The 15,737-nt window shown below is 36.6% G+C and overlaps 2 protein-coding genes across 2 annotated transcripts; both read right to left on the bottom strand.

Moving 5' to 3' along the window:
- Positions 1-4,011: 4,011 nt before the first annotated feature.
- Positions 4,012-7,452, bottom strand: LOC141045602 (small RNA degrading nuclease 5-like). The gene is made up of 4 exons (XM_073535279.1): positions 7,438-7,452; positions 7,211-7,303; positions 4,438-4,686; positions 4,012-4,287 (listed from the first exon to the last, which is right to left on the bottom strand). The coding sequence occupies exons 1-4, from the start codon at positions 7,450-7,452 to the stop codon at positions 4,012-4,014; spliced, it is 633 nt and encodes a 210-aa protein (XP_073391380.1).
- Positions 7,453-9,233: 1,781 nt separating this feature from the next.
- On the bottom strand, positions 9,234-11,325 carry LOC112284227 (L-galactose dehydrogenase). The gene is made up of 5 exons (XM_024523854.3): positions 10,954-11,325; positions 10,513-10,836; positions 10,222-10,426; positions 9,681-9,809; positions 9,234-9,530 (listed from the first exon to the last, which is right to left on the bottom strand). Exons 1-5 carry the CDS (start codon positions 11,121-11,123, stop codon positions 9,390-9,392), a joined length of 969 nt encoding a protein of 322 aa, XP_024379622.1. The 5' UTR covers positions 11,124-11,325; the 3' UTR covers positions 9,234-9,389.
- Between the last annotated feature and the right edge of the window lie 4,412 nt (positions 11,326-15,737).

Below are 15,737 nucleotides of genomic sequence, written 5' to 3' on the forward strand. Positions count from 1 at the left end.
TTTGTTGTAAACTTAATTTTTCTTCAAATATCATTAAGAGTTTTTCTAATCTAGTAAAAAGCTATGAGTCTAGTATAGTCAAACTTGTATTTGTAGGTGCAAAAGCTTTTTTGCATGCTGCAAAAGAAGAACCATCTTTTGTTATTTATGCCCCATCCATTTTAAATGATGGAAAGATTTCAAGTAAAATTTCAAGTCAATATCAAGATTTTTAAGATATTTTTGAAAAGAAGAATGTAGATATTCTCCTAAAGTATCGACTATATGATTGCTCAATTAATCTTAAAGAAGGAACTCAACTGCCATTTGATTCAATATATAATTTATCACAAAATGAATTGGTTGAACTCAAGAAGTACATTGATGAGAATTTAGCCAAGAATTTCATATGCCATTCAAAATCTCTCGTAGGAGCTTTTATCTTATTTGTGAAGAAAAAAGATGGATCATTACAAATGTGTGGATTATCGAGGACTCAATAAGATTACCATAAAGAATAGATATCCTCTACTAAGATCTATACAAAAATAGATCTACAAGGAGCACATAATCTATTCCGTATTAAAGAAGGAGATGAATGGAAGACTACATTTCAAACAAGGTATAGACACTTTGAATATAATATTATGCCTTTTGTACTTACAAATACACCAATTATTTTTCAACATCTTATGAATGATGTTTTTTGTGAGTTTTTAGATGATTATTTTGTCTTTTACTTGGATGACATTTTTGTTTGTTACTTGAATGACATTTTTGTCTGTTACTTGGATGACATTTTAATCTACTCTAAGAATGTAGAAGAATATAAAGTTCATGTTCGTTGTATATTACAAAAACTTAAAAATGTAAGATTGTACGCCAAGATAGAAAAGTATGTATTCCACACTACTCAAGTTGTCTTTTTAGGATATATCATTTCAAACAATGGTCTAATGATAGATCTTAAAAAAATTCAAACAATCATGGACTTAAAGATTCCAAAAACAGTAAAAGATGTACAATATTTTTTGAGATTTGTCAATTACTATCAGATCTTTATCAAGAAATTTTTTTAAGTTGTAGCATCACTTACATGCTTAACTTGTAAAGACAAGCTTGAATGGAATAAAGAAGCAAAAATATCATTTGAAGCTTTGAAGAAAGCTTTTACTTCTGCACTAATCTTGCATCACATCGACTTCTCTAAAGCATTTTTTATCGAGATAGATGCATGTGACTTTGCCTTCGATGTAGTCTTGTTCGAAATAGGAGTAGATGATAAACTTCATCTAGTAGCTTTTCATTCAAGAAAATTTTTAACAGTCGAGATTAATTATAAGATCCACGACAAGGAACTTCTTGCAATTATGGATTCTTTTAAAAAATGACATCATTATTTAGAAGATGTTTCAAGTCCAGTTACTATATATATGGATCATAAGAACCTCAAATATTTCATGGTAGCACATGTTTTGAATCTTCACCAGGCTTATTAGAGCATGTTTTTATCAAGATTCGAGTTCAATATCACTTATTAGTGAGAAAAAGAACATGGTTTGTATAATGCCCTTTCTAGATGTTCTTATCTTATACCAAAAGAAGGAAAAGCAGCTTTTGTCCAACAAAGGATAATTCTACTAAAGCTAGAAAAATTTCATTTCTAAGCAATGAAATCAATATTGATTATTGATTTGACTTTTTTCAAGTAGATCTAAGCAAGTATATCTTTAGACCTTCTAATTTATGATATTAAAAATAATTCGTCTAAATCTCAACATACTTCCAAGTTTGAGTTTAAGGATAACCTATTCTATTTCCAAGGATGCTTATATGTTCCAAAAGAAGAAGCACAATTACGTATTCTTGAAGCTCATCACAATTTCCCTGCAATATGATATTTTGGATATGATAAGACTTTGGAGCTCATATCAAGAGATTTTTGGTAGCCTCAAATGTAGAAGGCTGTTAAAGAATTTGTGCAGACATGTGATATTTGTTCAAGATCAAAAACTCCTTGTCATTGACCTTATAGACTCCTCCAACTATTATTTATACTAGAACAACCATGGTCTTCTGTCTCTATGGATTTTATCACAAATCTTTCCATTTTAAGTTTATATAATTTTATATTCATGATTGTAGATCATTTCACTAAGATGGTAGATTTTGTACCATGTATAAAATCTATCATAAGTAAAAGAACAACTAAATTCTTCCTTGACAACATCTATTGCTATCATGGATTACCAAGGGATATTATATTAGATAGAGAAATTTAGTTTTTATCAAGATTTTGGATATTCTTTTTAAGATATTGGAAGTGGATATAAAACTATCTTTGGCTTTCCACCTTCAAATTGATGGACAAACAAAATGGATAAATCAAGTTTTAGAGCAGTATTTGAAGTATATTATTAGCTATCAATAAGATGATTGGATAACTCTTTTGGCATTCACAGAGTTTGCTTATAATAATTTGGTACATTCTTCTACTCAAAAAATACCTTTCTTTGCCAATTACAGTTATTATATACGATTTGACACTTTTAACTTTTTAAAAGTTGATAATCCTATGGCAAAAGATGTAGCAAATCGATTGTCAGAGCTACATGCAACAATGAAGGTACAACTAAAAGAAGCTCAAGAACAACAAAAAGCCAATGTAGATGTCCATCGCAAGGAACAACCTCAATTCTATGTAAGGGATAAGGTATGGTTACTTTTTTATAATATTAAAACTATTCGTCCTTGTGACAAATTGGATTATTGTAGACTTGGACCGTTTTTCATTTGTAAATACATCAATCTAGTTGCTTATCAATTACACCTACCAAAGTCTATGAAAATCCATCTTGTGTTCCATATGTCTTTATTTGAGCCATACAAGACAATTAAGAATATTAAAGTATAATTTAATTAGAATTTAAATAAGAACTATAGCTTATAAAAATTACATAATTAATTTATTTGTTGCGAATCAAAATAAACTTCCAACTAGATGAGGTTTATATTAGCTCACATGATTCTTCATTGTTATTTTAATGAGACTAAGATAATCAACACACACTTGCAAAGATCCATCTTTTTTCTTCATAAAAAATATTCGTGCATGTGCTAGAGATTTGGAATATCAAATAAAGTCCATTGCAAGATTTTTGTTGATATAATCTTTTAATGCTGAAAGCTTGTTTTGTGATAGGTTGTAAATTGTACCAAATGGTGGTAGAGTCCTTTTTTGAACATCAATGGCATAATCATACTGTCAATATTCTAATAATATTCAATGGTATAATCATACTGTCAATATTCAACTTCCATATCTTGGTAAAAATTATAATGGCACTCGTGGTTAAGCACTGACTGCTGACAGGTTGATTGATGTCTTTCATCACTACTAGCTAGATAATATTCCCAAAAATGTTCTCGCTAATGAAAAGAATTATTTGAGTAAAGAAACCTTCTCTGCCAAATCTTTACATCAAGCTTGGGAGAACACTGCAGACTTTACTACCAATCGTCAAAGGGCCCTGAATAACGTCCATGTTTACAAACACACTCTCTGCAAGCTTACACTGGCTGACCCATATGTAAGGATTCCCAACAGCTGCTAGTTATTCAAATCAAACTTCACTCTAAGATAGCCAATCAAAGCATGAGGATAACCAATGACAAAAAAACAAAAAAGCCATCATTGACATAAAACTAGAGACATGAATAACTTTTCCAGTGAATTTAGGTATCCACAACATAATTTGATGACATTGTACACTAAAGTCCAACCTATAGAACCTAAGCCAAGCAATAGAAGCTTGCCAAAAATATTCCAAAAATGCTAGTGTCTATCCTAGAGTAAACCTGCCTGCATTGTTATCTGCATCCTGCATGCTTAGTTTCTTCCACTAAGCATCATCTTCAGAGCATAGACACAACTCACGAAGATCTTAGTAAACTTCGCCCAGACGCTACTGGTCCGCATTTCTCACAAACACGAGTAGCTCCACCAAGAAGTAAGCAGCATAGAGAAGAAGACTACTTGATACATGTGAAGACGAGAGTAGTCTCTGCTCGAGCAGCAATTTCTTCCTGAACGTCTTCGTCGCACTTACTCCATTTCTGTGAGCTGCCTTGCCTTATCCACTTGAGCTCCTGCAGACGTCGAACACTGCTAGTATAGCCATGGCCAGTTGCTACTATGAGCAAGGTGTTCGGTTCTAATGCGTCGTAGAATTTGTTGAAGCGGTCATCCAATCTAGCCAAGACTGTTCGCAAACCTTCGGGTAGCGATATACCAGCTGACCCTGCTTCCTGCTTGCAGATCATGATTGCAGCCATTTCAGCCATGCGAGTAGACCAGTCCTCCGTGGCTCGCGCTTGGTCCTCATAGTACGCATTTTAAGTCCGTGAACTGAGCCCAAACGAAGTTTTCTTGACTTCTTTCACCGCTTCCAAACAAACCTCCTCGTCTGAATTTGCGATGATTGCATTGCATGACCCTACAGCGTACTGGTGCAGGATGGGCCGCCTGTCTATTAATGAGGTTCGACAACCGTGACGTCCCAGGACTTCAATTAGACTCTCGAAGTTGGGCTTCAACCTTTTCCCAAATCCAGGACCCTTGCTGATTTTCAGAAGAGTCAAATCCATTGCCGCCTGCGCATCTTTCACACTGTCATGGCGTCCTTTGTCACTCTGTATTCTCCGTTTCTAGTATCGCCCAGTTAACATTCTCAGAGCAGGCTTGCGCGTGGGCCCTCTTGAGGGATGATGATACAGCAACGCCGTATCAATGACAAGAGGGTGCAAAATCTTCAGAGCAACCAAATCATTCTCAAACTATGATACTTTGCATTCAATCATGCAGGTACAACCATGTTTTACACTACTACGGACCTTCTAATCTATCAAGATAGTAGAAGTAGTCAATACTTAATATATAAGTTGAATAAGGAAAACTTTATACTTAATGATTTGTATAAACAGAAAGTTTATAGAAGAAAAATTCCAAAACTATTAAAAAATTGGTTGTTATGCTTATTCTAATTGCTAATGTCCATCATTCCTCCTTTAAATTGTGGTTGGTTACTATACTACTTTCTTTGTGTTGGTGGCACCATATACTCTCTGCCACATGGTTGTTCTAGCTATTTAGATGAACATTAGGTTAAGCTTAGGACTTTGCATTGTCACATAATTAATTTTAGAAGTCTATAGATTGTCTTTCTATAGATTTAGGATCTCTACTAGTTTAATCTATTAGTTCCTTTAAGTTCTAGCTTTGGTACCTTTCTATATTATCACAATTTGTTTGGACCTAGTTTTGGTGAATAAATCATCAATAATATTGTGTCACTTAAGATAATAATGTGGAATAATGACTCTCTTTTTATCAAAGGTATAAAAAAATGGTTATGAAGAAAATGAAGATGCATTAGAGATTATAGAAAATTGTACACAAATAAAATCCATAAGAGAACAAAAAAGACTTATGGAAGTTCCAACCATAAAAGATAGTTATATATAATTTAAACAAAGAAGAGCCTATATGTTCCTTAAAAAATGGAGACAAAAAATCTTCCATGATTTCAATGATGTCTTATGTATGAGACAAGAAAGAGTTAAGTTGAATTTAAAAGAACAATCAAAGTCTTAATATTTGACTTTTATAAAAGAAAACAATGAACAATATATAAAGGATTGTCAAAACTATTAGAAAAACAAACATTTGATATTAGTTAAGTAGAGATTTCTTCAACTATTATCCATTTCTTCTAAATTTTGCAAAGATTTCTTGATGGACTTCATAACAAATTTATTAAAGTGTGGTGAGGCAAATTCTATATGTAATTATAGATAGATTTAGTAAAGCAACTAAATTTATTCTATGACAATGTTTTTGAGAGTTTCTTAAAGAAAGAAGTGGAAATAGCTTTTGACATGACATCAAATTTCTTTTGTGATTATTGGATCTCTTTATATGAACTTTTAGCTCTTATTTTAAATGATAGAAATGTGTATTTTATAATGCATTTTTGGCAACATATTATGAGGAAATTGGATACAAAGGTCATAACAACCATGGCTTTACATCCACAATAAGATGGCCAAAGTAAAAGAATAAAGGGAATTCTCTTGATGTATTTAAGATATTATATGACAAATGACCATACAAATTAAATCAAGAGATTGTCTATAGCAAAGTTTAGTATATTTTAAACTCCTAGTGTATCTTTTAAAAAATACATCATTCTAAGTGGCACATTTATATAATACACTAAAGCTTATAGACTTGGTAGAAATTAGACAAAGTGATGAATCAACTTTGAAATTTTACTCAATGAAGTAAGCACAATAAATGGTAGCTCACCATGGCCTTCAAATGACTCATTTTATTATAAAAAGAAAGCCAATTAACATCATCACAATGTGAAACACAAGAAAAGAAAAAAGATTTGGCAAAAAAATAGTAACTTCATTTTTCCAACACATCTCATTTAAAAATAAACTTTAAAGTCTTCAAAAATTGTTTACATGCTTGTATGTAAGAAGATGGATGGCTAGATTGGAAGGTGGCAGGCTGGATGTTTATTTAGGTTCTTTTCTCATGCCATAGGTTGTTTAGTTCCTTCTTAGAACTCCATCCAGAAGTCCCTTACTTTATTGCTACACTTGGGTAGTGAGGGGGCCAATGTGCAGGGTTACCATGGGGTATGATAGCACAATGGGAGAGCAGTTGTGGTGGTGCTGGATTTCAACCCCTCACTGCAGATCCCCAACTCTTGGCATCCCTCCTGGATTGCCTTCATGCACTCATCACCATGACCCAAGTGCCACATAGGCCATAGTGTTGCATGACAAGCTCCCCTGCCCACCCTTCTCCACAACAAACCAGAATTTGGAAACCCAGAACTTGTACATGTAGGATCCCAAATCCAGAATACAAAAGAAAGAAGGAAGGAATTTAAGGGGAGAGAAGCAAGGAATTGAACAAACAATGGAAACAACCAAAGGGGAACCCAATGAAGCAAAGAAATCCACAGAACTTGTATGCACAGAAACTCCAATAAATGAATTAACAGATGCACAACACAAGTTCATTTCTAAAGAGCTCATGAGGCAATTCTGTCTCCCGTGGGGTTGTCAGAGAGTTCAAAGTCTAGGTCAGAGGTCAGTCCCCCACTGTATCTCAATCATCAACAAATCATCCCCAACCCAATCACCCCTCGCAAACCCAATGGTTCAAATGCGCCCCACCTTCCACCCCTCCTGGTTCTGATCCTGGTTTCGCTGTCGCTATCGATTTTAGTTTTGCCGCCCCCCCTTCCTAATCGCCATCGTCCACCACGCAGTCCCACCCCTCCTCACCCCCACTCCTTAAACCACACTCACCACCCCATCTCCCCAAAGCAAACAAATCAACACACCCCATCACACACCCCCAATGCATTGGATGCCCACCATTCCACCATCCATCACACCACCCTCACAATGCACCATCACCACACTCTTGCTGGGCTGGAAGAACTTGCAGCGCAGCCCATGCAAGGAACCAGTTTCCAAAATCCTCACACCCAGCCCAAATTGGGCCACATCCCTCCCAGCACGGCAGGCTGAGCCCAAGTCCTAGCTCCTTCCACCCAAAGGAGAGCCCATCTTTACTGTTGCTGCCCACCTCCACACAATACCTAAACACCCTCACAACATCTATTTGTTTACTTGGAGAACTGTGTTTTCGTATCCTGTCATCACGTAAGACCCATCAGTACCGATACATGTCTGGCGAGCTCAGTGTGGCGAGTTGCCAAACGCCTTCGAATTGAGAGATTGATTTCTGGGTGCGTTTGACTATCGCTGTGCAGATTAGAGGCTTAGATTTTGTGGTATTTCTATCTGATGCAGTTGAAGCACACGCTTATCCATATTCAATACCTTCAGGTCGAGAGGAGAAAGGATTTGTAGAAGAGAAGGTTTCCCACTCAGGCGCCACTAAAACGGCGCAATCCTGTGATGTGCATATTTCCAAAGAGAATCTTGTTTCTATTCAGAATTTGCTCGTGTCAAAGCTAGTCAAAAAGGCCAATTTTGCGGTAAGGGGATGGAGATGAAGGCACACTTTCACACAATGCAACAGCGGGAGCGGCTGCAAAGGAACTGACCATATCCCCAACATCGTAATGGCGCGTGATATGTGCACACGTGTTTCACCACAATACATTAATGATTATATCATTTTCTCGATTTACTGTGTCACTAAGTCGTCCATTGCTGCGGTCTGAAGATGGAGGTCCTGATTGTTTTTTTATGAATAGTACGCTTATTGCATTTGGGGAGTGATGTAGCACCGTCGTTTAAATTTCTACTTTGTTACTTGAACGAGAACAGAATAATACTGGTCACGAAGAAGAGTTCATATTGTTCTCGATATGATTCAAAAGCTTCTCATTCACGTACAACAAGCAATACCATTGTCTTGTTCAACCATTGTACCAATCGGGTGATACGATGTGGGGATCTGTGATGCAGTATTAAACTGATTCAACATGTTGCTAAGTGCAACAGCACCGATACACTAGCGTGAGATCACGAATTTCGACTTCATACTCACACCATTATTGATGATTAAGAAATAGGTCCTTGAACACTACAAAGCAACCTAGACAATTCCAGCGTTCTTATTGTCCACATCTTATGACAGAATTTCTTATTACGAGGAGTCCCACGCTTGAGTTCACTAGTGTATCAATGATGAGACTCGTACCCGGATTTGCACTCAGATGTGTGAAGTATTCGGTACTTTGTATCTGAAAACCAGTCTGTATTAATATAATATCGTCGATATATGCGTAGTTATCACTTTGTTGTTTTGCACTGGATCTTTCATGTAGCAATTAGGTTGACTAAACATTCATTAAAATCCCAGTGCATTTTCTGAGCTATGTGAACTATATGTCTTGGAGTTCATTTGCAGCCATATCTTATGCTAGCAGAGTTCGTGGCTTTGTAGCCAGAGTTCAATAGTTTCGGCGACCGTCTAAAAATTAGGCAATGGGCTGGGTAGTACTCGTGAGTGACAAGCCTCAAAATAATGTAGCAGGTAAGCTTGTGAACGAGTTGGCAGTATGGGTTCATTTTGGATAAGCAGACTGCTACATGATGCAATTTTGGCTGAGCCTCTACGATGTAGTAGTGGAGGCCATGAGGGAGGGTAGAAATAAAGGCTCATCATACAAGTTACACATGAAATGCGACTGCCGTTCATCTTGGAAAATTCTTCTGTTGCGTTGCATATGCACTTATACATCAGCTTGTAGATTAGAAACTGCACTACTGTACAGTGCACACTGCACAGTTGCTCTGCACAGTCACTTCATGCTTGTAAAGATTCTGTGATGTGCTGCCACTTCCCACAGCTAGTTGTTCTCTTCTCGTCCACTCGGCCAGGTCATGTTCTTTACTGGCTGCAATATTTGCTCCAGTTGCTGCAGAAGCTCCTCGTCAATGCTTGCAATACTCTGCTCCACCTCAATGGCTGTTTTTACGTTTTCTCGCACCTGAGATGGAACATCACAGTTAATCTAAATTTATAGTTTGTTTATACATGGTGCAGTTCAGATGTATTCCGACAGTGTCAACCAATGTAGGCAACACATCTCACATATGTAAAAGAGGTCACGACAAGAACGTTGAAATTGACGACATACCAGATCTACTGAACTCATGCCTACTAAAGTTGTGGCGATTCTACGCTCCCTCAACGCGTATTGTAATGCGAACTTTGCGATGCTCTTGCCCTGGGCCTTGCACACCTCTGTTACCTGAGCACATGCCGCCTGAGCACAATCCACATGGACAACACACGAAAACATTCAAAACCTTCCACACGTACGTCGAAGCACTGCTGATGACCCAAGCAAGTTTCCCACAAAGTAAAAAGAAGGAAATATGCATATTCAGCTCTTCATGCACATAAGGAAATAGGAAGGGAGAGAAGTATCCAGCTGTGGGCGTTGGAGTCCAACACGGACAGCCTCTGAAAAATGAAAACTTATTCTCCCCAGAAGAAGGAAGAGTTGCTACCCTTGATTCAGGGTGAAATGGTAAACTACTTGCAGAAAAGGAAGGCACCGAGCATCTTTCAATGCCAATGTGCACGTCTCAATATCTCATGAAAAAGTTCTGACATCCACTACCATTACAAATAGAAGCACAAAAAGAGGTGGAGATATGAAGTGCAGGGAAAACCTTTAATTCTGGAGGAGCGGGGTGCCAATCTGGGTAGCCCAATCCAGAGAGAAGACCCATGGACAAGGGTGAAGCACTGATTATACCAACTCCCTTGTCTTTCAAGTAAGGGACAAGCTCCAACAAGGATGTGTCGTTGAGGCTGTAATGACAATAGGACAGAATCACTTCTACAGATCCTTTGGGGACTCGGTCCAATACGTACCTGCATAGAAGGAATTACGTGAGATCATAGTATCCAATGATGCGGAGGAATTTCTTCGGTAACAATTATCATGAGAATGAACGCACTTGAAAATATTTAGCGGTAAGCCGCTGATCCCAATGTGGCGAATTTTCCCGGACTCTTTGAGCTTCTGAAGGGCGGGTATAGTCTCGTTCACGATCTGATCAAGAGAACCGAATTCGATGTCGTGGCACAGAATGATGTCCACATATTGAAGGTTGAGGCGCGCCAGGCTCTCGTCCACGCTGCGCGTCACTCGCCCTGCGCTGAAATCAAATCCAGACCCGTATCTGCCGCACTTGGTTGACACAACGTAGCTCTCACGAGGGATGGGCATAGTCTTAAGAGCTTTCCCAAGCACGGTCTCTGCTAGAGTGTCGCCGTAATATCTATCAATGTCAAGCAAGAAGAAACGTTCAAGTTCGGCATCTGGTGGACATGTGTTTGGCAGGTAAAACAATGAAAAATTATTAGAAATAGAATCGGAAAAAGGCGAAGGAAGCTACGGGGAGACGTCAAAGTAGTTGATGCCCAAGCGGGCAGCTTCGTGCACGGAGGCGATGGCATCCTCTTCCTTCACAGCGCCAAAGACATTGCCCAGAGGCGAACCACCGAAACCGATAGAGGTAACCCTCAAGCCTGTAGTTCCTAGTTCCCTCAATCCTAGTCCTGCCATCTCAACAGCCGATCCTGTGCGTCTCCTCTCTTTCTCAAATGTCTCCGGCCTGGATACAGAATCAATCGCGCAGTATGTGTACTTAGGGTTCGAACGACACTGTGGATAGTCTCAAGTAGCAAGCACAAATCCAATTGGTCACTATCCGCACTAATAAGATAGCCAGAACACGACCCATGCTCCACAGCCGCCGTGCAAGAAAAACGAGAACACGTTGTTGATGCAGACTATGCCACCACCAACTTCGTTATATCGCAGCTTGAGCCAGAACTTCCAGACAACACCATTGCTTTGAGAACCAATCACGAGCAGGAACCGCTCTATGGAACCCACGAAAAAAATAAAATCGCACAAGCCGCAATAGGCACCACCAATTGCGGAGCTCCCGCACGGAGGTCCAGATTGGCATTGAAAGATGAATAGTTTTTCTTTATGTTAGTTAATATTAGATGATGGTTCAATGGAAGTATCCATTCTTGTTGTGGATTCTTAATTAAGATAGGAAGCTAAAAATGGTTGATTTAAAAAAAAATTAAATGATAATAATAATAAAAACTTCAGTCATTAGTCATTAGTAATTAGTAGTTAAAAAAACATATATATATATATATATATATATATACATAATAAAATAAATAAAGAAAATTATAAGTTAGAAACAAATCAAAGAATAGGAAAAGAAAAAATATAATAGAAGGAAAAGAAATCAAAAGAAAGAGAAAAAAAGAAAAGAAAGAGAAGAAGAGAAAGAAAAGGAGAGAGGTTAAAGAAAAGAATAAAAGAATAAAAGAATAAAAAAGAAAAAGAGAAGAATACTTTATTTGCCCAAAATTTCCAAAATAAGAGTGGGATCCCAAAAATTTGGAGAAGAATTGTCAGAATCAAACAACATATATTTAGACATCATTTTTTTTTGTCTCCCATCTAAATAATTCTAATATTCTTGAAATATAAGAACTTTGGAAGAATTTAGGCTATTTATTGAAGTAAGATGAAATAATTCTATAAAAAAAGAAAGAATAAAGGAAAATCTAAATAAGAGAAAAATAAAATAGAAATAAAATTAAACCATTAGAAGTAAAAAAATTAAAAGTTAGTATTATATAATTCTCCTTTAAGGAAAAGAATGTAGATTAGAAGCCATAGAGGCTTACATATCCTTTAGGTTGCATAAATTTGCTACTTTCCTACTCTAATATTAGTTCATATGGATAGTTGTCTATGCGAATTGGATTTGAATCCATATCACTTTTTACATAACTACTTTGTGGCCTACTATTCAAGAATTCAACAATGCTAATCTATTCTAAGTTATTTCTAAATTCTATATATATATATATATTAAATAGGATTTATTATATTTTAGTAAGTAGATGAGATAATATTGCAATAGAATTGTTGTTCTCATTGTGTTCAAGCTTCAATATACCAAAGCAATTGAACTAATAGAGGTGGGTTTGAATATGGGGAAAGACTGGTTATATGAATTGGGTCTGTTAGTGTTACAATTGACTATACTCTAGCTATCTGAAATCAATTATCAAACTACAAAAGACCAAGGCTTACTACTTCCATCTTAATTCAACACATAATCCATTCTAGGAATATCAATTCAATAATATTTCTATATGCTTATCAGTTCATCTCCCACTTACTCTCTTTGCAGTTTTTATATATATATATATATATATTCAATTACTGATCTCTAGCTTACTTATTATATTCAGTTTTTCAATTCATCACTCAGAATTCAATATCTTCACTTAATACAACACAATTCGATAATCTCAATTCTCAAGGTCACAAATTTTCTCCAAAATGGTCAGTCCAAAGTCATATTCCACAATATTTTAATCACAGTTTCAACAATACTTCTCTCAATTACAATTCTTCATAAGAAAATAATAAAAGCAAAGAAAACAAAGAGGTAGCACCAAGCTTATCCTAGCTTACGACTATCACAGTCTGGCCCTGATTTCCCTTTCTCAACCTCTTTATCCTACCAAAAGATGGATCGTCGGCCAGCAGATTCCAAAGGTTATGAACTTTTGAATTCTTAACCATTCGTTCTACTAACAACCTATTGTTACCAACTAAACTGCCTAATCATAAGTCTAATTCTCAAGGTTATCAATAACCAACCAATAACTTACTACAAAATTTATTTACATATTCTACATTGCCTCACTCCTAATTGTGCAACGCCCTTGCAAACATTATTTAGCATCAACTTATAAAGACGTAGCAGCATTGGCTTCTTCAGTCAATGGAGTTGGCTTACCACCCTTTGAATTGGCGACCTCTTCTTGTGCTACATCTTCGTCGTCTGACTCGATGTTCGAAGGTTCTCCATCCAAATGTGCCATGAGATCTTCATTCAACAAATCCAATTTCCGTATGTGGGACTCAAGATAGGCAATTTGGTTATCGCATTCCTCCAACATCTTCTGCCATTCTTCTGTCGGTTTCAAAGGTATCTCTGAAGGTGTTGTCGTTGAAACTGGTGTATTGGTCCATACTAACTTATTGGCCTCCTTCTCTAATGTGGCTAGTTTAGTCTACAACATCGCAACTTCTACCTACAACTGCTCTTGTCGTTCCTTCCAATCGGTTTCCATCTTTGCTTTATCAGATTTCATATTCGCCACCTTCTCCTTTTCTGCCATCCACTTCTTCTTAACCCTAACCTCCACCAACGCAACATCAATTGGTGGTAAGTTTTACGAAATGCGCAATAACCTATGCATATGTGCTCCTCAAAAATCCTGCTACTTTTCCTTAGTCCAACAAACATCCAATCGGATCGGGTCCATATTAGTCACAATAATACACTCCAATGGTGGCAATTCATCCTTGCACCTTATATTGCGTTGTTTTTCCTCCCTATTCAACTACCTCTTAGTCTTCTCAATCGCCATTATATTCTAACACAAGCAAGTACTCACAACTAATCTCTCAAAACACACATATATGGCTACTTACACAAAAGAAAACACAATGCTTGTCAAGATCCCCCCTCCTACTTCTTACTATGGTCTAATCAATTGGGTCGACTCTCCCTTATTTCCCATGATTTGTCATGATGAAATACCCTACTAACTAGGTCTGACAACTAGTCTTTATTACCGCCGTCACTAATCCCATCCATATTCCTCATACTTCTTATCACCTTATATTTACTACCCTATCATCATCATTATTTATCCTCCCTCTTTTTGTAACAGAAAACCTGTCCCGGATTTATGTATAGTAAAGTTTAAGTCAATTGCCATTGATCCGTGTCATAAATTTAGTATCCATAAAATCTTCCAATTGCATTGAACCATTTGAAAATCCGTCAATAATTTGATATGGCCCATGTCATCGAACTTGAAATTTTCTAGGAAAATTTTTAAATCAACTATCATAAAGAAGTATCAAATCATTTGGCATAAAAGCCTTTGGTCTAAGCTTACTATCATAATAAGTCTTCTTTCTTTTTTGTATAGTTTCTATTATCATTAATGCATTGGCTCTAATTTCATCCAATTTTTTCAATTCTTCTAAACGGTGCCGTAATGAATCATGATCTCCCAATCTATTATCTATAGCAATTCATAAACTTTGGACTTCCAATTCAATAGGTAATATTGCTTCCTGGCCATGAACCAATTGAAAAGGGGTAGCATTGGTAGTAACTTTATACGTAGTATGGTATACCCGTAAAATTACGAACAACTTAGTGTCTCAATCTGTTCCCGCTCCTAAAATTGTACTATCGATTTTCGTAGCTACAGCTTCAGTCCATTTTGTTAGGTAATCTGTTGCTATCAGTATATACCGTTTTTGTCCATTTCTCGAGGTTGGTGCAATTGGTTCCACAAAATCATTTTTCCCATTTTTCAAAAGGCGCTTGAGTCAAAATTGGTACCAATGGCATTGCTGAAGTTCCAGTAGGTCGATCCATTCTCTGACATGGGTCGCAATGACGGACGAATTGGTGGGCATCTGCAAACATTATTGGCCACTAATAACCAGCCTATAAAGCTTTACGAGCCGTGCTGTCCCTCACAAAATGTCCATTATAATTGTCGAAGTGGCAACCTTCCAATATAGTACTCACTTCAGTTTGATAAATATAGCGTCGCAAAACTCCATCCTTGCCTTGTTTATATAAAGCTTCACCAATCATCGTATAAGGTGTACATTTTAATATTAAGCATTGTTTAAGCTTTTCATTAAAATTAGGTAGAAAGGTTTGAAATATCAAGTATTGAATTATTTCACTATACTCCGAAGTAATTATATCTACCGCAAACAGTTCCGCATTGGATAGTGCATCATTAATGGGTTCATTACCCAATATATTGAATAACCGAGATAAATGGTCCATATTGAAATGTGATTTTCTTAGTCTTACCTGAATAATAAAGTCAAATTCTTGCAAGAATAAAATCCATCGTACAATACGACCACTCAATTGAGGCTTATTAATCATATATTTTAAAGCATTATGGTCGACATGGAAAACAAATTTATAACCAAGAAGATAATGTCAAAATTTTTGTACAGAATAAATCATCCCCAGTGCTTCTCTTTCGGTTGTTGTATAATTTCTTTCAGCTGCTACCAATT

The sequence above is a fragment of the Physcomitrium patens genome, chromosome 7 (assembly GCF_059467195.1).
Source record: "Physcomitrium patens ecotype Gransden chromosome 7, ASM5946719v1, whole genome shotgun sequence".
NCBI lineage: Eukaryota > Viridiplantae > Streptophyta > Bryopsida > Funariales > Funariaceae > Physcomitrium > Physcomitrium patens.

What these genes read in the sequence shown, in the direction of transcription:
- LOC141045602 (XM_073535279.1), bottom strand. An exon ending in GGGCGCATTTGAACCATTGG is followed by an intron (nt 4,687 to 7,210) that starts GTTTGCGAGGGG and finishes GGGCGATACTAG; the next exon opens with AAACGGAGAATACAGAGTGA. An exon ending in TCGCAAATTCAGACGAGGAG is followed by an intron (nt 4,288 to 4,437) that starts GTTTGTTTGGAA and finishes ATCTGCAAGCAG; the next exon opens with GAAGCAGGGTCAGCTGGTAT.
- LOC112284227 (XM_024523854.3), bottom strand. Translation starts at nt 11,123, where the DNA reads ATGGCAGGACTAGGATTGAGGGAACTAGGAACTACAGGCTTGAGGGTT. An exon ending in AACTACTTTGACGTCTCCCC is followed by an intron (nt 10,837 to 10,953) that starts GTAGCTTCCTTC and finishes TGACATTGATAG; the next exon opens with ATATTACGGCGACACTCTAG. An exon ending in TTACCGCTAAATATTTTCAA is followed by an intron (nt 10,427 to 10,512) that starts GTGCGTTCATTC and finishes CCTTCTATGCAG; the next exon opens with GTACGTATTGGACCGAGTCC.